Source organism: Melanotaenia boesemani, chromosome 20, assembly GCF_017639745.1.
Source record: "Melanotaenia boesemani isolate fMelBoe1 chromosome 20, fMelBoe1.pri, whole genome shotgun sequence".
Classification (NCBI taxonomy): Eukaryota; Metazoa; Chordata; class Actinopteri; order Atheriniformes; family Melanotaeniidae; genus Melanotaenia; species Melanotaenia boesemani.
Window position 1 is genome coordinate 19,911,478 of NC_055701.1, and position 24,994 is coordinate 19,936,471.

Consider the following 24,994-nt stretch of genomic DNA (forward strand, 5'->3'; position numbering starts at 1 on the left):
GAGTCTGAGATTGTAAACACGAAACTGTGACACAATGTCATCTGCATGCGGAATGAGTATTTTATTCATAACCAATTTATAAAAATAAAATACAAAATAATTTTAAACCAAAAAGAAAAAAAAACACTGTACAAGGAATTGATATGATACAAATGATAGGATAAACATAAATAATTACAGGTATATACAATGCAAAACTCTGACTTGTTACATTCTTCCCTTGAGACTGTACAGTTACATTTCAAAACCATGAAATACATTACAACACAAAAAATATCAACCATTAAAAAATCCTGACAATCAAAGTCAAAATAATGGACGGCCAAATGTCACAATAAATAATTTTTCTGAAGTACTCATAAGTTATTAAAACGTATTCAATATTATGACATGAGAATGTGTACAAGTGGACACTGAAGCCTTGATTAGTTTCCATCTCACTTAAAAAAAAAAATCATAATAATGATAATAATAAACAGCTTGGTTTGTTCTGTTGGTTTGTTGCGATCTGCAACCACAACTACCAAAAAGTTACTAGAAATATGACACTTCTCTATCTGCAAGCCACTTTAAAAAGCGGCAAAGAAAATCTAACCTGCAGGGTAACACTAATACTACAACTACACACCATTTATGTGTAATAAGAAAGAAACATGAAGAAATCTGATTATCTTGTAAAACCAGCAGCACTTTTTAGTGTCTGTTTCTCCCTTTGACTGAAGCCAGTTAGCATATAAGTTATGGTTTTACAATACTGTCTTTATTTAAATATTACTTTGAGTATCTTACAGGTATATATTAAAAGTCTGCACAATAGTGTTCTGAACTTTGACAGCTTAGGATAGTTTGAAATCTGTGAGGCTGAGTCGCCAGAGGGAGAGTTCAAAGGTCAATTGATTTGCTGGCGATGTAGAAATTGCTCAGCCCTGTTCGTTACCACACACTTCTGACACCACAAACCTTAAATCACACACCCTGAAATTGACCAATTTTCAACCAGTCAATCAATAAATGGTCCACACATTCACAGATTTGTATGCACAGTCTGTCAGTGCTTATTTCAGTGGCGATATGTCGACCGCTCACAGGCATGGCAGCGAGTGCCATTTTCAGATATAAGAGACAGGAAGGCTTGTCTTGGACTAATAGTGGAATGATCTCCAACACAGACAAAGCTCAGTCATCCCTCGCTATGTGCAGAGGGGCAGAGAAGAGACATTAAGGCGGCTGACTGACTGAACACTGTCTGCCTTCAGGATGAGTCATCATAGCTGCTCTGTGAGCCTGCGCGAGTTTTAACAACAACAGCACATTTCATATGTACAAAGCAACGTGCCAGCTTGATCTCATACACGTTTATCACGTGCCAGCTCGAACCACATCTGCAAAATCCAACAAAATATTTGGCAATGTGATTAGTTCTTTTGTCTTAAGTGCAGCAACGTCTTAGAGAGACTCCCATCAGTCGTTCAGTAGTTTTCCCACAATGCAAAACCTTAAAACACTGCAGGTTTTTCTCTTTTTATTCTTTTAACATGATGCACAAAACAAGCATAGTCTATTTATCATATCCCAGCAACACAATCATCCCAAGTCAGTGCAGGAAGCGCTGAAAACTAACGTCACATGGGAAGATAAAAATTAATATTGACAGAATTTAAAATTGCTCATCCAGCAAGTAATGACGTCCCCGTTGGGTTAAAAATGCTATGCGATGCTAAGTGGTATGCAGCTTTTTACTCAGTAGTTGGTTCAGATTGTTTTTTTCTTCCTGTCTATTCTGTTGAACATGCAAGGAGGGAAGCTGGAGTTAGTTTGCAGTATCTTACAAGCAGGGGTGTGGGAGGAGGCTGTGGAGGAAAACTTCAGTGAGGAATCTTAAAGTAAAACAATACTCGGATATTCTCGGCGCAGGAGAAACAAAACACACGGAGGCATGAAACATTGTTTTGGTGCGAGAATCTATGTACATACGGCCTCCGAAAAAATGCTTTTTGAGGTCTGAAATTCACATTTGTTCAAAGTTTTATCTCAAACACTGACCTGGTGTGTATGCAGGACAGCTGAAACAGGAAATGCTTTCTTTGAACAATAGCTACCCTGTCCTCAAGTAAACTGTTGCTCAAATTGTGTTTGATATACAAAAATGCTTGTTTTGCTACCTTATCTACATAAATGAATATTAATGAAAAGGGTTGTCTTAGAACTGCTGGCACAAGTCTGGTTTTGGCTATTTTATTTGATTTTTGTCTAATTACAAACACATCAGAGTGAATTCTTGAGCTGCCCAAAGTGCCAAGGCACACACTGAGACAAAGATCTGTGTCTTTACATTACTCATCTGTAATGCACATCGTGTTGTTTAGGCTTACTACTGCTAGTCAAACAGTTGCAGCTGGAAACAAAAAGCATGCCTGTCCAAACCTGCACTCGCTTCATTCAGATTCCCTCTAAGCATCACAGTAGGCACAAAAAGGTGTGTGTCCTCACGCGCTTGACATGACTGATTGTAACAAGGGCCACTTTGAGTAATCCTTTCGATTAAACATTGACATAAGGGACACAAAACTACTCAACCACAGTCACACGCAAGGAGCGGGAGTCGGAAGCATTGCTAAGCATAGAAATAAATATCTCAATTAAAAACAACTGTACATAAAGTGTAGTTTAATTTAGCATAAAGTAGTTGTCATACCCTGCCTGCAACCTCCATAAGCAGAGGAGATAACTGAGTCAAGCTCAGGCCAATAGTATAGGAAGTTAGAATTGGCTACACTGAAAATTCATCAGTTTCATTCAAGTGCATTAATACTGGAGATAAATAAATAAGCTCATATAAACATGGGTGCAGGATGGATTAATGTTGAATGTGATCAATGGCTCAACTAGCTGATGATGAAAATCACTGGTTCACTGTTTTTCTTTAGTGTAAAATGTGATTCAACAGAAAATGATGACCCTGACACGGCCTCACTCCTTCTCTTGTATGTTTTTATAAAGGCATCCTACCAGTAAAGGGGCTTTACCATTAAGATGCATGATTTCCTTAAGTCAGTGAACAACAAACAATGCTTTCTGCAGCTGTTTCATGAAGGGGTATTGAAATATGTTATTGACTAATAAGAAATTGAGGAACCTGCATTCTGTAATTCTGGAGATTCTAATGATGCAAACACATTGTGAAAAGAACACTGGGAAGTTGCGTAACGCTCAGACTAACAGCATAAAAAGGAAACAAGTTATAACTCTGATTAATCAGGAAGACTTGGGCTTTAATCCTGACTGATGTATATCCTATCCTTAAATGAGTCTTCCTCTCCTCTGCTATGGCAACCCAACCTAGAGAGTAACTATCTGCTCAGTTTGCTGGAGCACTTTCCTTCTCGGCTGCAGCCCTTTCCTCTGGAAAGGTGGAACGGGCCTGTGCGTGCTTGGCGGCTGCAGCAAGTCTCCTGATGGTGGAGGTAGAAGCGGCGGGGAGGTGGCGAACCAGAGAAGCTGGGAGGCGAGCGGCTGCGGCCCAAGCAGCCCCCTCCGCCGATACTGCCGCGGTGCTCGTGGCGGGAGGGTGAGGAGCTGACGGAGCGCTGCAGGGAGGAGGAGCTGCGCGGGGAGGCGCTAGAGCTGCGGTGGTGGTGCGGAGAGCTTGTCAGGCTGCAGATGCCCATCCTGGAGCCGCTGTGCTGACTGGAGGAGCGGTGATGAAGGGGGGAGCCACGGGAGCCGTGCATCAGCTGAGCAAGGCATGAAAGAAGGTCTGAGTCGCTGGTGCTGCCAGCTCGGATGCGGTAACGTCTAAGCCTGTGTGGATGTAAAATGGAAGATAAGGCATGAAAAAACATCAGGTAAAATCCCAAACACTTTCTTTATCCACAAGCTGCAAATCCACGTTACCTGCCCTCCACTGTTGGGCGACAAGGGGGCTTTCCAGGAGGTGGGCGTGGCAGGAACTGGGCAGCCAACTGCTCTGCAGAGGAGGCTGGATGAACAGGACGAGGGATCCTGCTCTTGCGGGACAAGGGGCTGGAGGAGGAAGACAGAGATGGAGCGTCGTCTCCCTGCCGATCAGAGCGAGAACCCATGAGAGAGTCCTCGTCTTGAGAGCGGTCAGAAGTGGAGGACAGTGGATCCCGAGCAAGGGAGGCTACAATGGGACCACGCCTGTCAGAGAGGGATGGTGAGGCAGTGGGAGAGGGGACCTGGCCCTGATGGTTAGCTTTTTTCTGCAGGAGTTTCTCCTTAGCAGAGCCTGGTGGTGGGAGTTCCAGCAGGCTGGAGGGTTCAAGCACAGGGATGCGACTCTGCCTGCGGGTGAGGTCCTTACGAAGAGCAGCGGGAGAGGAGGAGGCTGGACCTTTGGTCTGTTCTGGTGCCTGGTTCCCTTCTCCATCCTGTTCCTCCTTTTTCTGAATCTCCATAGTACAGGCAGTGGAGCCAGAATTATTGTCAGGGTCTTTTGGCTTGAGGAAAGCGCCATTACTTAGATCCCTTTGGCTGTTAACAGGGGGGGAGAGTCGACCGTTAGCAAACACAGGGCTGCGAGGGGAGCGAGGAGAGCAAGGGGAGCGTGGCGAGGATGGTGACCGTGGGGGAGGCGAGCGTGGTAAACGAGGGGAGCAAGGTGAGGACACACGACTTGGCACAGGGCTTTGAGCTTTGGTGTGGCTTTCTCCATTGATCAGTGTTTCAGCCAGGGGGTCGGTTGGTGTCCCTGGATGGGTGGGCACACGGTCCTGGGGGGAGCTGATGTCCACTGTGTGCTCCTGGATCTGCTGAGCCTCAGCTTCAGCTTCACCACGCTTCTCCAGCAGGAGACACTGTGGAGCACTGTCTGATCCTGACTGAGAGGACAGCCCAGAGGGACGCTGAGCTGTCAGCTGGAGGGGCGGAAAAAGTAAATGGGAGGGAAGATAAAGACACAGAGGCATTAGTAAAAATATATATGTAAATACACAAAAAAATTAGAATTATTAAAGGTCTGTTGCTGACGGACTACAACATGTCGAGTTGTGCTGTAGATCTGCAGCAAGAGCCAGATGCAGATGTGTGAACAGAGAGGAATTTCATAATATGGAGTAATAAATGGTGATTAGGTTAGCAACAGCATGCAATACCATAGCTACCATTATCAGACCGAAACACACAAGTGCTATGGCAGTGTCAGTCAAGCTGTGAGTACTAAACCGGCAAGTAGGACAGGAAACGTTCACGCAACTTGGCAGGGGGCTTCAGCGAAGAGAGGGTGAGGAACAAATACAGGGAGAGAGAGAGGAAGAGAAAGATAGAGAGGACAAAGACGATCTGAAACAAAAGAGACCATGCAACCTGTAGTCATGACTCGACATTCCAAACATACATGCCACAATCAGACAAACACACACTCTATTCACATGACAAGAACACATGTCCAGACACAAGGACACATCTGATCCATGCTCTGTCTGGCCTGCACAATGCCCCCCATGGTTTCTGGAGAGAGCTGCCTAACAGCAACACAATAAACAAGCCAAAACTAGCAACTTAAACAAAAGAAAGAACAAAAATAGGCGATGTGTTACTACTAATGAAGAGGAAGATGAATGAAGCTTTGTGTTTAAGGGACAGGCTCATCACCTGCTGAAGCTGGGCACGGGTGATGCGTATGATTGAGGGAAACTTGGTGTTGGCAGCACCAGCAGGGATGGCCGGCAGTTTCCTGCGACTGGGAGAGCGAGAGCCTGGGGCAGGATTTGCTGGTAGAGGGAGGGAGGCGTGGCAGGAGGAGGAAGAGGATGGGCGCTCTTGCTGCTGCTGGTCGACCGACTGGCTGCGCCTCATGCCTGGCAGCTGGCGCTGGTGGAGTGGGTCCGACAAGGTGGTCAGGAGGGTGTGAGGGCTGGGAGAGCGCAGTGGTATGGGGCTGGATGTCCGGACTACGACCTCCTCGGGCAGGGACGGAGGAGAGGTGGGGAACTAAGAGATGGGGGAGGAAAGAGTGGGAGGTGGAGAGAGGAGGGCTTGTGAGATTGGTGAGGGGGTGAGAAGATGGGGGTGGAGGTACTGTGAGGTATAAAAAAATGTGTTACTCTGGTGGGGAGTGCAACATATAGCTGCTTCAAAGTGGCAAAAGAGTCCTATAGGGCTAAATAATGAAGTATGGTAGGATGTTTTTGGAAAAGTACTGTCTTTTTCAAACTGAAGGCAGTAGTTCTGGTTGCAAAAGAGAGTGAAGGGGGACGATCAGTGCTTAAGCAGTCAAAGCTGGACTCTCGAGTTAGCAGAAATGAAGAACTGGATTCAGTGGGCCATTGGGATATGAATCGCAAAGAAGCAAAACTATACAAGCCAAGCAAACCAAAATACACTTTGGCAATCAATTTGTTAAGCAAAAGAAAAACGAAACATAAATGTTTGCAAATTAGATAGTTATGCATGGTTAAAAAAATGAGAAGCTATAAGCTCTCTTCTACCATGCTGATCTGATAAAAAAGCTCTGAAATTGGATTTTAACAAATACACACAAATGAAGAAGCAAGCAAACATAAAGCGCTAACATTTACCTTCATACTACAGCAAGATGCAGCTGGTGAAACTCTGATTGTTGTATGATATAAGCATTGAAGTTCTATACCTAGAACTCTGACTCTGTGCAGCTTTTTAACTTTGTAAAATGCTGACTAAAGTCAGTATAATGTTTGCCATGTAATGAGATAGCCTTCACATGAAAGGGCTTACCTGAGTGAGGACTCCCTCAGCCAGAGCTTCGGCCGGGCTAGTTGGAGTAATAGGGGGCAGAGCCCCTACAGGGCCCACGCTCAGCTCCAACTTGTCCATTTTTACACTTCCCTTGGAGGAAGCCATGCTTTCTTGTTTAGCTTTGCCAGAGCCTGGGCTTGGGCTGCCCTTTTCCCATTCAGGAAACTGTTCCTCCGGTTCCTCATCCTCTTCTGAAGGGCTGGTTGTAGCCTTGGCTCCTGGGGAACCACTGGGCCGTTCCACCATTACCCACTCCTTTAATTCAACATCCTGCCTCCCAGAGCTCAAATTCAGGGCCACAAAGCCCCCACTACTGGCTGCCCCCTCTCCCTGCTCCAAAGATCCAGGTGAAGCTGGTTTAGGAGAACCACCTCCAGACATGAACTCCTCATCATAGTGCCAGACCCTATCAGGACGCTCCCCTGCAGTTACAGCTTGACCCTGAGTGGCTGGGATAACAGCAGCTTCAATCTCCTGGTGCTGGTTGCCAAGCTGTTGCTTCGATGAACTGAATAAGACGGATGCATATGATCAACTTTCCAATTAGGAACAAAAAAATCCTGATATTCATGGACTGAGTTCTAAACAGACTTACCAGGCATCCAGGAAATGCTCTGGACTGGGCTTAGAGTCCAGACCAAGCCTCCTCTCCAGCTCGAAGCTGTGGATATTGCGGAGCTTCCTCAGCAGAGGGCCATCACGATCTGAAGTAACCACCTCAGAGTGCAGTTTGACCGGAGAGCCCAGACTAGGTCCTGCGTAAGGGCTCTGGTGTCCTGGGTTGCCATGGTTGTTGCTATGTTCTTCCTCTGTTGCTGCCTGTGGGACCAATGAATTATTTTTACTGTAATATATTGCCTTAACTAATCCGGATTTTTACTTAAATCCTTTTGAAAGCAGCAGAAGCGATAAAATTCTCATGTGGAAATGATTTTCTCATTCCTATCCAATCTACCTTCAAGACTGCCATTCTAATGCGGTTACGGTTACGATCGAGCTCCTCCCAGACGTCAGCCTCCTGGTTGCGGTGCGGGTGGAGGGGTGAGACCGGCATGCGATCAGGAGCAGGGTTGTTCTCCACGTCACTGAGCTGCTCGTCCTGCAGAACCTCGTCTGTGTTCTCCCTCAGTAGGTCGCCAGGTATCAGAGAAGCATTCGCCATACTACAGCAAGAAAAGGTGCACGGACTGTGTTATGGGTGGTGTTGCAAAATAGGAGCTGGTGCACAGTCACAGCTGGAGTTACAGGAAAAATAAACACCTTTTCTTTTCTATGTGCTCTCGTAGTCAATACAAACTAAATCCCTTGTTAAATAATGCCTCCTGGCATGCATTCTCATCAAACATACCCCATGTGTGCAGGAGTGAGGCGGGTGTGATGCTGCGGTGTTGTAGCGCTGGCAATGATTGTTAGACTGCCATCTGTGGTGGTCCGCTCCCAGTCGTAGGGGTCATTTTCCACAACATTGTAAGTTTTCATGCTGTTGTCAAACACTGACATCAGCAGCTGTGGAAAAACAGAGACATAATTATTAGGGAATTTTTCAGTGCAACAGAACATGGCCACCTTAAAGAGGCACATAGAGACTTCTACTGAGCTATCACAATGCAGTTTCAAACAGCACCTGGTAGTAAAATACAACCCACAGTCTTTATCAAACCAATGCTAGACCCTGTTGTCACCTGGTAGTCAGGCTTGGTGAAGTAGTCCAGGGTGGAAATGTGTTCCAAGAACACACCAAACTCTGCTGGCAAATGTTTGAGCATCACGCGATGGTCATAAGTCTCTTTGAGCTTCCCCACATGTTCCTAAGATTAAACAAACACAAATGTTTTGGATCTCACTTTTAAAGCTACCTAAATAAGACTTGTTTAATTTCTGATTGAGCTTACTTTGTCTTTAATCTTCCTCCATGGCAGCTGACCGACCAGAAACTCCACCAGCATGTAGAAAAGAGACCACAGGTCATCGTGACGTCCCATCTCCTGCAGAATTACCAAAATTATGTGTTAACAATTGAAGATGATAAACAATGAAAAATGTGGATAGATAGATTCACATGAGCTGGTATCACAGATTACACAAAGCTGGACAGATACCGACCTTGTTCTTGTGTGCGTTGACAGATGCATAGCGGACAGTTCCCCTGAACCCTGCAACTGGACGGGGCTGGCAAATAAAGACAAATACGGCCATTTAATCTAAATTAAGACCAAATCTGGATCCAAATTCAATCTAAAAATATTCTACTAAATGTGAAAGAAATGAAAAAAAACTAACTTATAAAATATTTATTGATATCCATATGTTTATTTTTTTTATCACTTGGGGGTGGGGCAACAAAGCTGTCAGGGCAGACCTGTCAGCAGTTTTTTTGCTGCATAACCAACATAAGCAGGGTAACTTTAGCTTTTATTTTAAGCCAGAAAACCAAACAAATGCAAATTTCAGTATTACAACTTATATTTAAATATAGACTGGGACACTTCTAATAGTAAATAAACACATGTTGCTTACATCAGATTAAAGATTTCTCAATCAAAATACTTTATATTTTGAATTTGTACTATCTTTGAATGAAAATATCAGCATTTTACCCTTTTTAGCTCTGTTTTGGTCTCCTCTTTGGAGCCATAACCCACAAGACAGATCCAGATTTATTGCTTTAAAAGGCTCCACTATGTTCACCTGATAGGTGCTAACTTTATCTGTTGTTCAGTACTGAGCTGGCAGAAGATGGGGAGATTTATTAGAGCTTTTAGGACTCCAAAAAGTTTCCTCCTGATGCAACAAAAGAAGATGAGGTAACAAAACAGTCAAGATGTGACTGTAGCTGTGGAGATTAGTGTTACTTCTCACTTTACACACAAGAATTTCAATCTGTAGCTTCAAGCTCAGTTTATTCAGAGTAACTGAGAAGACCACTTACAGGTCGGACCTCCTGACAAGAGTTGGTGAACTGGCGAGCTAAACCGAAGTCCAGCATGTAGCAGGTCCTACAGGTACTGGGGAAGCGGCCCATGGCAAAATTGGACTGAAGGAACAACAGGAGAGGAGCAAGGAGGCAAAGGCAGAAAAAATGATTGAGAAATGGAAATTAAATTAAATGTAATCTACATTTTTAGTCATACATCTCTCAAGAGATAAATTTGTTCCAAAGGTAAAGGATTTAATACAGCAGTTCAGAGAGAAAACAGTATTTACAGCCTGCTGTAAACACTCATGCTGAGACAGTTTACTCTAAGTCAGCAGCTGAATAAGCAAAATATTGAATCTGTGACAACACCAGCAATAGATGGATACACAGACAGTGCGTATAACACACACAGTGCACCTAATTCTCTATGACGCACCGGTTTGATGTCACGATGCAGGAAACCAACAGAGTGGATGCTCTCTATGGCCTCCAGGATCTGGCGCCCCAAGCGTAAAGTGGTGCTGATGCTGAAAGTTCCCCGTGTCATGCTTCTCCTCAAGTCTGCCAGATTTCGACCCTGGAAGATCAGGATTTGTTAGTCTGTAAGTAGAGTTCTTTTAAAATGGTCCCCTTTTTAAGGGTTGACATGTTTCACAGCGGTGTCAGCTAGAAATGTTGAGTGGACAGAAAACAAAGCACAAAGCAGCTATATTTAAACACATGGGGAGTTTGGGAGGATGTCCAGTACAGAAAAATGTGCCTGTGGTTGTTGCTATATAAGTGACAATCCACCTATCATAACATTCAGACACTGCATGCTTGAATTTGTGATTGTAACATGGGCAATAGCCTCATCTAGTGGATGCAAAAACTAAAACTAATCTCATGCCTATAGTTTACAGCAGGGGTGCCCAAGTCCGGTCCTCACAATCTACTATCCTGCAACTTTTAGATACATCTCAATTAGGAGTTGAGGGGAAAAGTCTCAAGAGAAGTATTTTAGTAATAAATATTTTTTTCTGCTTTAAACGTTTAAGCCTCTTTTATATTTGTTAATATATAAATTATTGACAAACTGCTGCATTTTTAGTCAATTCTAAAATATTTATTTGGCTGGGTTTATTGTGGTGACGTGCATGATGTGTCTTAGACGTCAGCACAAAGTCAAAGAAAGATCAGAACAGACAGTTCTGATGGTCAGATGCTGCATTAAAGCAAGATAGCCAAAAGAGACCATGACAGCATGATGGGGAATATTAAAACACACACAAGTGGGCACAATAAATATAGGTCAAGTCTGCTGTGAACATTCGTCATCTCATCATCAACATCAATGGATGACTGGTGTAGAGAGTATTTTCCAGTTACCTGAAGCTCCATCACTACATAGTTGAAGCGATCGTTGCGGCCACATCCCACAAAGCGGCACACATGGTCTTTACCTGAAAGAAGAAGAAGAATACTGTGAACTAATCAGCTGCAATATGAGTCATGATGATGTGTGTGTCCACCCTTTAATTTTCCCTTTAGGCTGGGTTTATTGTGGTGACTTGCATGATGTGTCTCAGACGTCAGCACAAAGTCAAACAAAGATCAGAACAGACAGTTCTGATGGTCAGATGCTGCATTAAAGCAAGATAGCCCTCCCATCGGCAGCTTCCCTGTTACATCTAGGCAGCTGATTTATAAGCTACAGCAACACAACAGCAGGTCTTGTGCATGAATGCTGTGTGTTGGTGCATGTGAGTATGAAAGCATGCATGCTCGGGTCTCAGAGGACATTGGTGCATTGGTTGGCTGGCTGCAGCCACACCCTAAAGACCTTCGGCACAAACAGCAACAAGACCTCCAAGTAAAAACTCTACTTCTTTGTAAATTCTACTGTCACCTGATTTCTATTTAAAGCTACATAAATCTTATACACAGAATATACAATGAGAACAAAATGATCCATAAGTCTTCCGGCAAGACAGTGGGTCGATGTTTACGCTTGACAGCTGGGTGGGTCTGCAGTGTAAGGGGGTTGGAGCTCACTTGGTGTCAAGTTACATGCTGGCTCCCTCAAGAAACAACAGAACCATGATGCTTCAGGTCAAAGCCATTAGAAAGCAAACATGATCCCAGACCATTGATTTTTTTTCTCAGAGGGGCAAAAGAAAATAGGTATGGTAGTTAAAAGGCAGGAAAGAACAGAGGAGGAAAAAATGTGGTTAAAATAAGAGGGGAAAGACTATACAACTCCATGACAGAGTTCTTGTGTGTTTATCCTGTTTTTCCAGTGCACGAACATACTCTTCCCATATGAACATTTTGCTGCCTATGATGACTGAACAGCAAGATCAGCAGTGTCTGTTTTCTCCTGCAGAGGTTAAAAAGCATAATGTGCTGAACACTCAACCAAACTTTGTTATCAGATGAGTCAGATGATTTGTATCTGGTCTCAGAGGAGTTTATTCTGTCCCTGCTGTGATGCACACAGGCTGTCCCTGCAGCTTTCACCAGCATGACATTTCCTGTATTGGTGGAAGAATTCATAACACGTATGTTTTCTTTTCCTTAGCATTTGTTCTGCGATAATGATAAACACGTTTGGAGCTACTCAATAGGTCATTGTGTCAGAGAGATAATTGATCGGTTCCAGTAACTGAAACCACTGAATCCATTTCGACTCACCCTGGAGCTTCTTCAGGACGGCAACCTCCATTTTCAGCACCTGTTTGGGCTGCTGGGCAGACTCCACCTTCAGTGCCACGCTGACCCGGGTGAGGAGGTCCAGTGCCTCGTAGATCTCCCCAAACCCGCCACCCCCGATCTTCTTCACCTGGAGGAGGATGATAACTCACTGCGTAAGAACTTCAAATATGAAACCAGAGCCCAAGATCAGCATCAGCTTTTATTTCCTGCTGATGAAACTTCAGCAGGGAAGGAATACCATGTTAAACCACATTACATATGTTAGATATTCTATAAAGGCCATGAAGGAAATTATTCTATTAACTTAAATATGTCGATACGTCATTAAAAAGATTAGGATTTCATTGCTGTAGCTATAAATATACACTCATCAGCCACTTTATTTGGTACACTTGTTCAGTTGCTTGTTAACACAAGTATCTAATCAGTTCAGTTCAAGTTTGTTTATGATAACCTTGGTTGCTTTACACTTTGCTGTACTCTGATAATAAAAAAAATAAAAACAACCAAACAATCAGCCAATCACATGGCAGTTACTCAATGCATGTAGAGATGTCAACATGGTGAAGATGTCTTGTTAAAGGTCTAAACTGAGCCCCAAAATGTGAAAGAAAGAGGATTTAAGTGACTCAGAATGTGGCATGGTTGTTGGTGCCAGATGCTAAGCATAATTCAAACACCACAGTCTCCCTATTTCCATGTATATTTCTATACTAATATTCAGTTAAAGAGACAGAAGCCAGGGGTTAAAATTTATTTTTATACAAACTAGGATTAGGTTGTGTGTGTTTGTACTGCATATATGGTAGTAGAGAGGCAGGTTCTCATCATGGATGTGCAGCCGACAAATCTGCAACACCTGTGTGATACGATCATGTCAATATGGAGCAAAATCTGAGAGGAATGTTTCCAACAACTTGTTGAATCTATGACACCAGGAATTAAGGCAGTTCTGAAAGCAGTTCTGCTAACAAGCTAAGAAACATTTAAGGTTTAAGGATTACCTCCATTACCTACATGTCTTAAGACATGTAAAAGCTCACTAAATTGTGTCTGACATGTCTTTTGCATCTAACAAACTCCTTCATCCTCATTTTTTATCTAAATTTTAAGTTTGAATCCTGAAGATGTCTTATTATTTTCTCTGAACTGCAGCCTGTAAGTTTACTTATTACACACTGAATGCTGAATGGTGGACCTGAACTGGCTTCTAAACTACTAAACCTAAAAGAGGAATTACACCTCCTTTAACTAATGTGAAAATATTCTTGTAACATCCAACTTTGTGCATCAACACTTTTCATTTTAAAGCCTCCAACTGTATTAAAAGGATAAATGACACATCTTTGACTGGGTAGGGACTTTAAGCTATGCTAACTGGCCAAAATGACATTAGGACGTTTATAATAGTAAGGAGTCAAGTAAGGAGATCAATGAAGTTACAGTAAATTCTGATGGTGTCACTGCAGTCTGAACCAGATAAAACTGGGTTGGAATCCATCCCATATTTGCTTTGACTTAAGTGGTGGCTATTCCACTGCAGTGGCTATAAAGACAGTGCTATACAAACTATTGAGTTTCATATACTGAGCATGAAACTCAAACAATTTTCACAAAGCCTTTACGTCACATCGAGCCACTTTTTAAACCCCTTGAGTGACTTTCAAAATCAGGCCTGGAGAAGCAGGACAATAGGCCATAGGGATGGACCCCAAAGTGGCCTGACTAACCTGCTTGACAATAAAAAAAAAAATTAAAAAAAAGATGCCTGTGCACAGACAAAATCATTTGTGTCGTCAGTTGTCACTAATAATGACAACTGGTCAAAAGAATGGTAATATATATTTTTTAAATGATCAACACGAGCAAAGTGTGCAGAAGCGGATCAGAGATGCAATTAAAGGTGGTGACAAAATGGATTTGGAATAAAAAGATGCAGCAAGTGTCGGATAAAATCTGGGATGTTTTCAAATCAGCAGCAGCAGGGACATCACATGAGGTCACTGTTTAATAAATGGGTGATAGAGCAGAGACGGCTGGTGTGTTACAACCTGCAAACTTTTATCTAACCATAAAATGATGAGCAATAGTTGAGCTTCTCCATGGCCTGTTTTACATTGCTGTAATAATGACCCTGGAACTACTTGATGTAATAATGTTCTTGGTACTACTTGAAAACTTTATTCTATTGTTAATGTTTCCGGGGTTTGTTGCTGTACTGTTATATCTCTCATCAGCCCAAACATAAAAGCTACTGGTCATTCCAACCTTGGACATACAGGGGTCCTATATGGGATTTCCTAGTATCATAGATAAAATATTAGTTAATTTTATGTGCTGTGTTAAAGTGACAGGTGAGGTTGCTCAGCTAAACTAGTGTGTACACATAGGCTACTGTCCACATTTGTCCTTGTCCAACTCAGAAACAGCTGTAAACTGTGCCAATCAGGAACATTTTATTATTCCAGGTTAAAAACTTTTACTTAATTAGTGTCAGTTTATCTGGTTGCATGTGATTGATGTGATTGCAGCGTTTTATGTTTTATGCTTGTTGGCTTATTTTACTGCATGAAATATTTCGTAGGTCTTTCTGGACCAAACATACTTCCAGAGGTGAGCTGCTGCATGATAAAGTTTGGACAGTCTCTTATCTGTCTAAGTTGAATTGACTTTTTCATTTTTTAATGTTAGTTGAATCACATCAGGTGAAGTTGCTGTTGACCACTTCTTGTTTTTACTGTGGCAGCGAATATTGTTGTTAACATATTATATTTATGATAAACTAACATCTCAGTTATTTGCTAATAAATGACACAATCATGTCTCAGACTAACATAATATCATGAAATGAATAATGGAGTCCTGTTGTGAGTATTTTGATGAGAGTAAGAGGGAGAAAAGGTGGCCTATGGTTGTGTGTGAATGTCGATCTATATAGAATATTGAGCTCTGGTGTTTACGTAGGCTGTGTGTGTGTGGGTGTGTGTGTGTGTGCGTGTGTGTGCATGCATGTGTGTGTGCACTTGCATGTGAGCATAAATGTGCAGCACATCAATTAAGGCAGCTTGACTTTCTGTCCCAGTCCAAAACAAACATATTTCTGTGTCTTTCTGTGTGTTTATTCAGACTGGACCTTATAGGGAAGCATATCTAACTTGGCAAGAAGAAAAGGCTAAAGAAATGATAGAAACAATAGGTTTTATACTACCCTAAGACGCAGCCTTGGTGATTTCAGACAGTACGTAAGAAAGACAAGGTCAGCTGGAGCCATAGCTTTTAATATTATGACTATCAGAGGGGAACAGTCATCTTGACCTATTTGCTTATTTTCCTTGACAAATATGGTCAAAATTACTGTAAAGACATTGTTTTTAAATTATTTAGAAGCTGACTTTGTAAGATGATAATGCAAGTATAAAATAAAGAACTTGTTGGAGCAGAGGGATCATCCAGAACTTCTTTAAAAAGTGGGTATATTTTCATAGTGTTTCAGAGTGACAATAATCATCATCCAGGTGAATATTTTGGTGCTTGCTTACATTGGCAATGCATGTGCCAATGTAATATAGAAAGAAGAAGGTTGGTTTCACTGGAGATAAAGACATTTGATAAGTGTACAACATAAACTGGCTGAATCAGGCAGTAGCAAACGCGAGCTGTGTTTATATTAACTACCCTCTTGTTTAATTCTGATTCAATAAATCAATTTTAATGGTTCACAATCACAACCATAAGTGTCCTACATCTGGCTTTCAGATAAATGCTATCTGCCACTGAAATGACATGAGTGTGCAGAAAATACCTTCTTGATGTGTCTTATTATATAACACATACATAATTATATATTATAGTATCAACAGCAACTGGTTATATAACATTTGTGAGAGATTAGACAGAGATGCAGTAAAAAATCTGAAACGGAAGCTATCACAGCAAATTTGTAAATAACATTTAGCTTTAGATGGACATTTGTCCAGGAAACGATAGAGTAATATAAAAGACAAATGGGTAGTTTTCGCTGATTTAGCTGCTTTTGGTAGTAATGCTGCAGGTTTAAGGAGCCACATGTATTTAAGCATAAAGCTAAATGGCATTCGATATGAGCATCCTCAGGGATTTTGCATTACTGATCTGGCACTGCATACATGACCTGTTTGTGACATAACAAATAAATATGTATTTTACTCAGTGTTCCTTCCAGGTACCTACACAGGCATTGGAAAGTTAAGATTCTTCGGATGTGAATGATGTATATCTTTGAAGCCATACTGTGTACTGCAACAAAACACCCCTGTTACATCAGCAACGGTTCAATAAAAGTGGTCCAGTAAAATAGTTGATCCACAACTAATCTTTTTTCCATAAAAAAACTAATTTTAGGCAAAAGTTGCAGGATTTTAAGGGGTTAAATGACACAAATTAGATTTAAATATCAGAACTAGCAATGGAACTACAAGAGGATGAAAAAATATAACACTCATTAAAAATAAATCTCATTTCAGACACTTAAGCCTGGCTTTCCCCATCTTAATGTCAGCAATGCAAACATAATAACTGATTTTAGGAGCTTTCTAAAATGGGACACATTTTTAGAGAGCTAAAATTTGTGTATGAACAGGACATTGAACATCTTAAAGAATCCAGACAGAAAATCCTCAAACCTTCTTGCAAATCTTTCTCTCACATATGCGTCACAATGTCCTACATTAGCATAAAAAAATACAAAACAACGAAGGACAAAGTGTCTCAAAAAAAAACAAAAAAAAACTTTTGTAACAATGCACTGATGGATTGATTCAATGAGCAATAAGACATCAGTACTGATCCCATAATGAAAACCCTGATCATTGATATGGAGGTAATGTTAAATCTATGCATGATATCGTCTCATATAAACCACTTGTTCCTGTATCAAAGTGAATTGAAATCCTATTATGGCAGAATTTGTTATATTGACAAACAAAAAATTGTTCTCCATTGAAATCATGATCCAACTTGTGAATCACACACTCTTAATGTGGACAAAGCCTCTTCTGAAGTACCCAAGCCATGCAACAAATCCTCAAAGATATTTTTTATGAAGCGTCTATTTCTTTCTGCTTAAACAGGCCATCTAAACAAGTATCTGCTACCTACTGCTGGGATTGCTGTAAATACAGGAATATTAGGAAAGATCAATCAAATGTCAAGGTGCTATATGCTAACCTTGACATGCTTTCAGCATTTATAGCATTTCCTGATAAAGGCTGGAATGGTTACATCATTTTCTCATTAAAAGTGATTTATCTGTCCAGCTATTTTCTTTATTTTACTCCCTGATTGTTCGGCCCTCTCTCACCTCTCAGTACAATCACAGCTTTACTATCCCCCTAAGCTTCCTGGTCTCCTTTACTGTCCTCTATGCTCAGGCAGGAGTTTTGTGTCGCAGCACAAGCTAAAGTTGTGGGATTAGCCGCAGCATTCTTATGTAACTCAGCTCCTTAGAAGGCAGGAAGTGGTGCCAGGCTGCCAGTTAGGAATAACAACCTCACATGGTACCCAGGCAGGCACAGCAATGAGGGAGATGAGTCCACGGGGAATACTGCTGCTGCTGCATATAGCACACTGCACTGCCACAAATAGTTATTCAGGCTATTTTTAAATCTCCCATACAGCAGCAGTGCAACCTGGACAGAGAGACACGACCCCAAACTGTCAAAACCACAGGTGAGAAGAAGCAATAGGCTGTGCAAAGTCTTGTTTGGTGAACAAAGAGTTGTTGTTCGTGGAACAGTGGGTGAGCTAGGGACAGGCAGTGACAGGGATGAACAAACACGCAGCCTATTGTAGCTGAAAAACACGCCACTTACCACTTTCCATCGTTCCTTGACCAGGGAGAGCACGCTTAGGATGTCAGCTTGCTCTGCTCCCCCGCTCATCCCGTCAGTGGACCAGGGACGATGTCCTCGCTGCTTCCCCTTAAACAAGTCGCCTCACACTGGGACGGGCATTTGGAACCTGACAGAGAACCCTACAGGAGTCCAAAAGAGACAAAATGCTGTCAGCAGCTGTTGAATCGGTCAATATCTGGTTATTTAGGCTGATCTAAACTTCAGCATGAATGAACTAATGTTCGTTCTCTGAACATATGACTATATGACAGGCCTGCAAAAACATGAGACAAAGCCAAACCACTGCCTTATTATCTACAGCTTACCGATAATCGACCACAGAAGCAGCTGCCGCACCTGCTGCTAGCAGCTGTCTTTCTAGACAAACTCAGCAGCAAAAGCCTTACATCTTAAATTACAAAAACATTTTATCTTGGTATAGATTTTCTGTGGTTATTTATCTTCTTTGCATGAAAGATCATGATATCAGATATAATGTGGCTGTTTAATCTCCATTACAATGACTCAGTGGTCAGCACTGGTTTGGTCACATGATGGAAAAACATTCATCACTATCATAAATCATCTTATCAGCTAATGCAATATTCAAAATAAAACCTCAATTCCCAAAATGTTGGGAAACAGCAGAATGCAATGATTTAAAAATCTTTATAAAGTCTTTTTTTTTCACCAGTAGAACACAATAAAACATATCAGATGTTGGAACTGAGACATTTTACCATTTCATAGAAAATATTAGCTTATTTTTATTTTCATGACAGCAACACATCCAAAACAAAAAAGTTGGAACAGGGGCAACAAAAATCTGGGAAAGTAAATGACACAAATCAAAAAAATTTTGACAATTAATTAGGCAGCAGATCAGTTTCATGATTGGGTATAAAATGAGCATTTCAGAGAGGCAGAGCCTTGCAGGTGTAACGATGGCCAGAGGTTCACCAATGTGGGACAAACTGGGTCTTAAAAATTGTCGAACAATTTCAAAAAAATTTTTGTTTACATATTGTGAAGACTTTGCCGATCTCACCATCTACAGTGTATAATATCAAAGGACTCAAAGAATCAGGAGGAATCTCTGTGCGCATGGGACAAGGCTTAAGGTCAAAATTGGATGTTTGTGAACTTTGGGCTTTCAGATCACCCTACATTAACAGATATGATTCTCTACTTGAAATCATTGCATGGGTTCAGAAACACAGTTCAGCATGCAATCCACATATTCAGGTTAAAGCACTATCATGCAAAAGAAGAAGCCAAATGTGAACATGATTTAGAAATACTGCAGTTTTCTTTGGACCAAAGCTTACTTAAAATGGTCAGAAGCAAAGTAGAAACTGTCTGAAATTCTTTTGGAAACCATGGACGCCGTGTCCTGTAAACTTCACAGGAGAAGGCCATCCAGCTTTTTATCAGCAGACAGCTCAGAAGCTTGCTTTTATGAGGGCGCCATCAATGCTGAAAAGTACATAGAGGTTTTAGAGCAGCATCTGCTCTCATCCACACGTCTCTTTCAGGAAAGGCCTTGCAGATTTTAGCAAGATTTTGCACACTGTATCTATCACAACAGCATGGCTTCACAGGAGAAGAGTTCAGGTCCTGAACTGGCCTGCCTGCCTGCAGTCCAGACCTTTTACCAATAGAAAACATTTGGAGCATCATGAAAAGAAAAATCCAGCAACAGGACTGTTGAGCAGCTAGAATTCTGCAGCAGACCAGAATGGGACAACATTCCTCTCTTTAAACTCCAACAGCTGGTCTCCTCACATGCTGGATGTTTACAGACAGTCGCTAAAACAAGATGATGTGAAATTTGTAGTTATTCTAGTAATGTGCCATTATTGTCCAAACTACTTTAAACTACCACTTGAGAAGATGACACAAGCAAATTTGGGGAATTTTTGCCTAATAAAATCATTAAAATGTTTAAGTTTCCGTATTGCTGCAGATACACATGTTAATAACTTGTTAACTTTATTTAGACACAAAATGTTAGCACTTTTAAAAAATATGGATGGATTTAAGGGTTACAAAAGAGCTTCACACTGGAGGATAAACATATGCCAGAGGATCCAGTTTGAAGCACAGATTTATGTATTTAATTACTTATAAAAGATAGTCTGAAACAACTTTATAAAAAGTATGAAATTGGAGATAAATGATAAATCCATATCAACTTAACCCCAGGCTCCTGTCATGTATAAAATATTATGTGCAACAAGATTTAAATGGTGCTTTCCCAGCAAAAGCTGCACCCATACTCCTGCATTATATAACATCTGTGTTATAGATGATCATTCCTCTGGGGAGCACAGGCTGGTAGCTTCCTGTTGTCTTCCTAATAGCAAACCCAACTTTGATTCATCATTTATACACACACTGCAGACAGCTACAGTGATGCAACAAGCCTTCAAAACATTATTTAGTTACAGAGAATGATTCTGACATTGAGGAGGCAATAAGTCCCATCATGCACCTGGTTGATATTGTTAGATGGAAGAGGCCAAGGTGTGGTTGAACAGGATAACAGTGATGAGATGAGCATGAACTGTGGGCCTGGGTTAAGGCTCAGTAGTTAAGTGGCCTTGGTGCAGCTGCACTGTTCAAACATACTAGATGAGTTGTATCTCAGGGTCTTAAATCTCTGCTTTACATAATGTCACTGTAATAAACTTTGAATTATATCCATTTAAAATGTAGCCAGCCCTTTACCTTTGTCTTTATAGGCTTTATATCATGGTCTATATTTACATTATCCTAGATAATAATATCTAGGATAATGAACACAACATCACATTTTTGTAAATGCAGAATTACTGTTATTTTCATAAAGATAGAGTCTAGAAAGTGATGAGCTTTTTTGTTAAGACCACAGGACTGTGACATTAGAAATGAGCTCAAAAGCAATATTTATTTTCTAATGTATGGAAGCCTGTTGATGCCAATTATATGGAAAAAATTATGTTATGCCCGCAGGTCATTGTGATGAGAAACTAGTATCTCAAAAGGATCATTTATTTGTAATTTATGCAGGGTTATCAATTCATGTTTTCTACAATGAATCTTAGCTCACATGGTTATTTCTGTAGCTTTAGTTCGAGAAGAACTTGTGTCCTAATGTGAAAGTGTTTCTGATAACTTTAATAACATTTCTCATTCATTTTAGATGTGCTTTTATATTTTTAATCACAACAGCAGAAATGGGATTTAATATATATAACAAAATGGAATTATTTTAAGGGTTCATAAACTTAGAGAGGCAGTATATGATAAGACCCACTAGGCATCGCACATGAGCAGCAACAACTTAGAACAAAACAAACAAAGCCAAAAGTAAAATGAACCCTAACTTAAGAAAAAACTGATCAATATAGACTCTGATCTTAGCCCTCTCTTATTCATTCGTTATTGATTTTTTTTTTCAATGGTAGAAAAATTAGAACTTTGCTAAGGAAAGGAAATGCAGCAATCTCAGCTCTCAAAACAAGGAGGCAAACGGTGCCGACGGCTGTAAGAACGTCTTTATAATATTGTATCTTCATATTATAAATAGCTCTGTTGCATTAAAGTTTAAATGTCATATTTTGAACCTTTATTCATTTGTCAATTAAATATTTTGAAGTGATGGACACCACGCCTTGTTTCACACTAAAATAGTGTGAAACAATCCCAAAGTTGCAGTAAATATATGTTACTAGATGTTATGGTCACAACTTACAACAAAATCCCTTTTAACCTTCAGGGATGAGGTACTTGATGCAAACACTGTGATTAAATAACCTGTGCCACGTGTCAGCACTTCAAGATCACCTCATGGTCAGTGGGGTTTCCTTTCAGGAATACAATAGAAAAAACGTTTGTGAATGTAAATAAAAAATAAGTTTTAAAAGAATATATTAAGGGCTTTTTGTGCCAGGTAGCAGAAGAGGTGCTGGGATGCATCCTGCAAGTCACTGCAGCTGCAAATATACACATACATGCATTCAATCTTAAAACTTGCCCACACCTAAAGCCAGCCTACCTCCCACTGTGACTAATCTAACACCTCTGAAAGGTAAGGCTCTGCTCTTCCTCTACCTCGTCCCCTTCCATCCGACTCGCCATCGAAGAACGGAAAATAAAAAGCCTTGGGATTAAAAAATAAAACAAATCTACAAAAGATAGCTCTTCTAACACTATGAATGGCAATCCTTGACCCTGGCATTTCCATGGCAACAATGGTGCAGTGCCATTTTCATTTTCTGAGACTTGTCTTTACCTCTACCCTTTTTGGTCTGTTGGAAGCTGCAAGTTTTAATATTAAGCATCATGAAAAGCTGCATGTATGTGCATGGATACAAGGCTACACTGAGGATTTAACTTAGCAAAAATCTTTAAATGTTTGCTTTAATTTTTGTTTAATCCAAGAGTGTCCTAATCCAGTAGCTGGACAGGGAGAGTTGTCTGAGCTGCAGCTGGATGAAGTGTCTGGAATGAAACTGGAGAGGAGCCAGCACTGGCAGGCCCTCCACACGATGGTTGCAGTCAATAAACATCATATATTAAAGAAGGGAGAAGAATTCCTGAAGGATGAGACCTGGAAGTGTGCGTTTGTCAGGGATACTGGCTTCACTATCAAGAATGCATTCAAATATGGGGATAATAGTTTGTTTTAATGGTTTGTTTAATACCCATTTCAAGATTCATTTGCTAAAAACAAAAAAATTAAAAAGAACAAATGTCGTTTCCAGTGGGATGAGACCGATTAACCAGCTGCTGCCATGTCCCGACACCTTTTTCTCACAAGATCACGCTGCGCTGCAAAATTACACGACCTATCCTCCCTGCACCGAACTGACCGACTTTGCTTTGCTTTGCCGTGGAGAGCTGTTGCATAGTGATCTGGTTGCCACAGCAGATTTACTCAGGCGCGTCCACGCACTTTGGCCGTCCACAGGCCACGCAGTTTCATCCTGCCTGCCGCTGATGAGTTTAGGGTGAAAGCTCCGCCAGCATACAGGATAACAAGCCAATGGTGTGCTGCTTCGGCCCATAGAGGGGTGTTTACAATAGAGGAGAGGGGCAAAACCGAACCATGGCACTGCCACGGGCCTCTCCGATTCTGGAACCTTACCTTGGGTCTTCGCTGCCAATTCTTGATCCAAAGAAGAGCCGGGTGTGGTTACGAAAAATCCTCTAGATTTTGAGGCGGCGGGGACGACTTCGAGAGGAATGCCATAGCGAGCGAGCCGTCCATAGGAAGAGGCGGTGTCGGGGGTGTGAGATAAAGAAGCGGAGGGGGAATATGTCTGAGAAAGATCGTCCCTTTTCTCCTTCTGCCTGTCACCTCAGCATCTCTGTCGCTCGCTGCGGATCCGTGACGTGACGACTCTATAGCGATCATCAACCTTCCTGCGCGCGCGGCCCCGATTTCATCGCCCCTCGCAACAGCTCGGCCGCGCGCGAGGCAGCTCTTTAAAACGCACTAAGGGGTCATCGCTTAACGTACGCGCAGTAAACACACATCCAGTGCTTTGTATGATGAATGAAAAACAAATAAAATGAAAAGGGAGTATTTTATGTATTTATGTTTTTTTTTTTTGTTTTTTTTTTGTTGTTGTTTTTGTTTTTTTGGTCAAAAAGTCACTCCAATCATTGACATAATAGTGTTCAAGGATACATCCTGATGTGTTTGGAACGCGACCGCAAGGCAAAAAGAAAGGAGAAGAAAAAACTAAATAAATCATATAGGAACATGCAGTCACCGGCCTTTCACAAAGCCACAAGGCGGCGCAATTAAGCCAAAGACAGCTTCTGTGTCTTCTGTCTAAATTCAAAGTCACAATTTACTTGTTCATTCTACATATATTATTATTACGCAGTACTCTATTAGCTAATTAAATATCTTATATTCACTGAAATCTGAAAGACTGAAACTGTAACCGTTAAAAAAAGTCTGTTTGGTGAAACAAATGTGTGAAATCTTCACATATGACATTGGAGTAGAATTAATAAACAATTAAAGAAATGTATTTGACTGCTTGTTACTTTATTTTAATTTCAGTACTCACAATAAAGGATATTCAACTTTTGGGTGAAATTTACAGAAAATGTAAAAAAAAATGCCATCTATGAATTGTCTACATTTTTATTGCATAATGTCTTGTAAGCCCATTTGTGCATGACACTGAAATAAACAAATCGATCAATCAATCAATCAATCAATCAATCAATCATTTTCACACACACACACACACACACACACACACACACACACACACACACACACACACACACACACACACACACACACACTCATCTATATATATATCTATCTATATATCTATATATCTAGCTATATATATATATATATATACAGTGAGAGTAAAAAGTGTTTGATCCCTTGCTGATTCTGTTGGTTTGCCCACTAATAAAGATATGATCATTCCATACTTTTAATGGTAAATGTATTCTAACATGGAGAGACAGAATATCAAAAAGAAAATCCAGAAAATAACTTTAAAGAATATATATTAATTGGTTTGTATTTCATTGAGGGAAATAAGTATTTGATCCCCTAGCATGCATTAGGAGTTCTGGCTTTCACAGACCAGTTAGACACTCCCAATCAACTTGTTACCTGAATTGAAGACACCTGTTATAACTAATCACCTGTATGAAAGACACCTGTTCACAGAATCAGACAGATTCCAAACTCTCCAACATGGGTAAGACCAAAGAACTCTCTCAGGACCTCAGAGACAGGATTGTTGACCTGCAC

At 41.1% G+C, this 24,994-nt stretch overlaps 1 protein-coding gene across 3 annotated transcripts; it reads right to left on the reverse strand.

Annotated features, from left to right (window-relative positions):
* Positions 1-37: 37 nt before the first annotated feature.
* On the reverse strand, positions 38-23,706 carry ttbk2a (tau tubulin kinase 2a). Of its 3 annotated transcripts, none has more exons than XM_041972556.1 (16): positions 23,348-23,706; positions 18,196-18,343; positions 12,326-12,473; positions 11,021-11,094; positions 10,089-10,229; positions 9,665-9,769; positions 8,839-8,904; positions 8,628-8,720; positions 8,418-8,543; positions 8,084-8,241; positions 7,691-7,898; positions 7,331-7,554; positions 6,715-7,243; positions 5,614-5,952; positions 3,895-4,877; positions 38-3,801 (listed from the first exon to the last, which is right to left on the reverse strand). In XM_041972556.1, exons 2-16 carry the CDS (start codon positions 18,262-18,264, stop codon positions 3,351-3,353), a joined length of 3,714 nt encoding a protein of 1,237 aa, XP_041828490.1. In that variant the 5' UTR covers positions 18,265-18,343; positions 23,348-23,706; the 3' UTR covers positions 38-3,350. The 3 variants fall into 3 exon arrangements, with proteins under 3 accessions (XP_041828490.1, XP_041828491.1, XP_041828492.1); XM_041972557.1 differs by having other exon boundaries at positions 18,196-18,356; XM_041972558.1 differs by lacking the exon at positions 5,614-5,952 and having other exon boundaries at positions 23,348-23,705.
* Between the last annotated feature and the right edge of the window lie 1,288 nt (positions 23,707-24,994).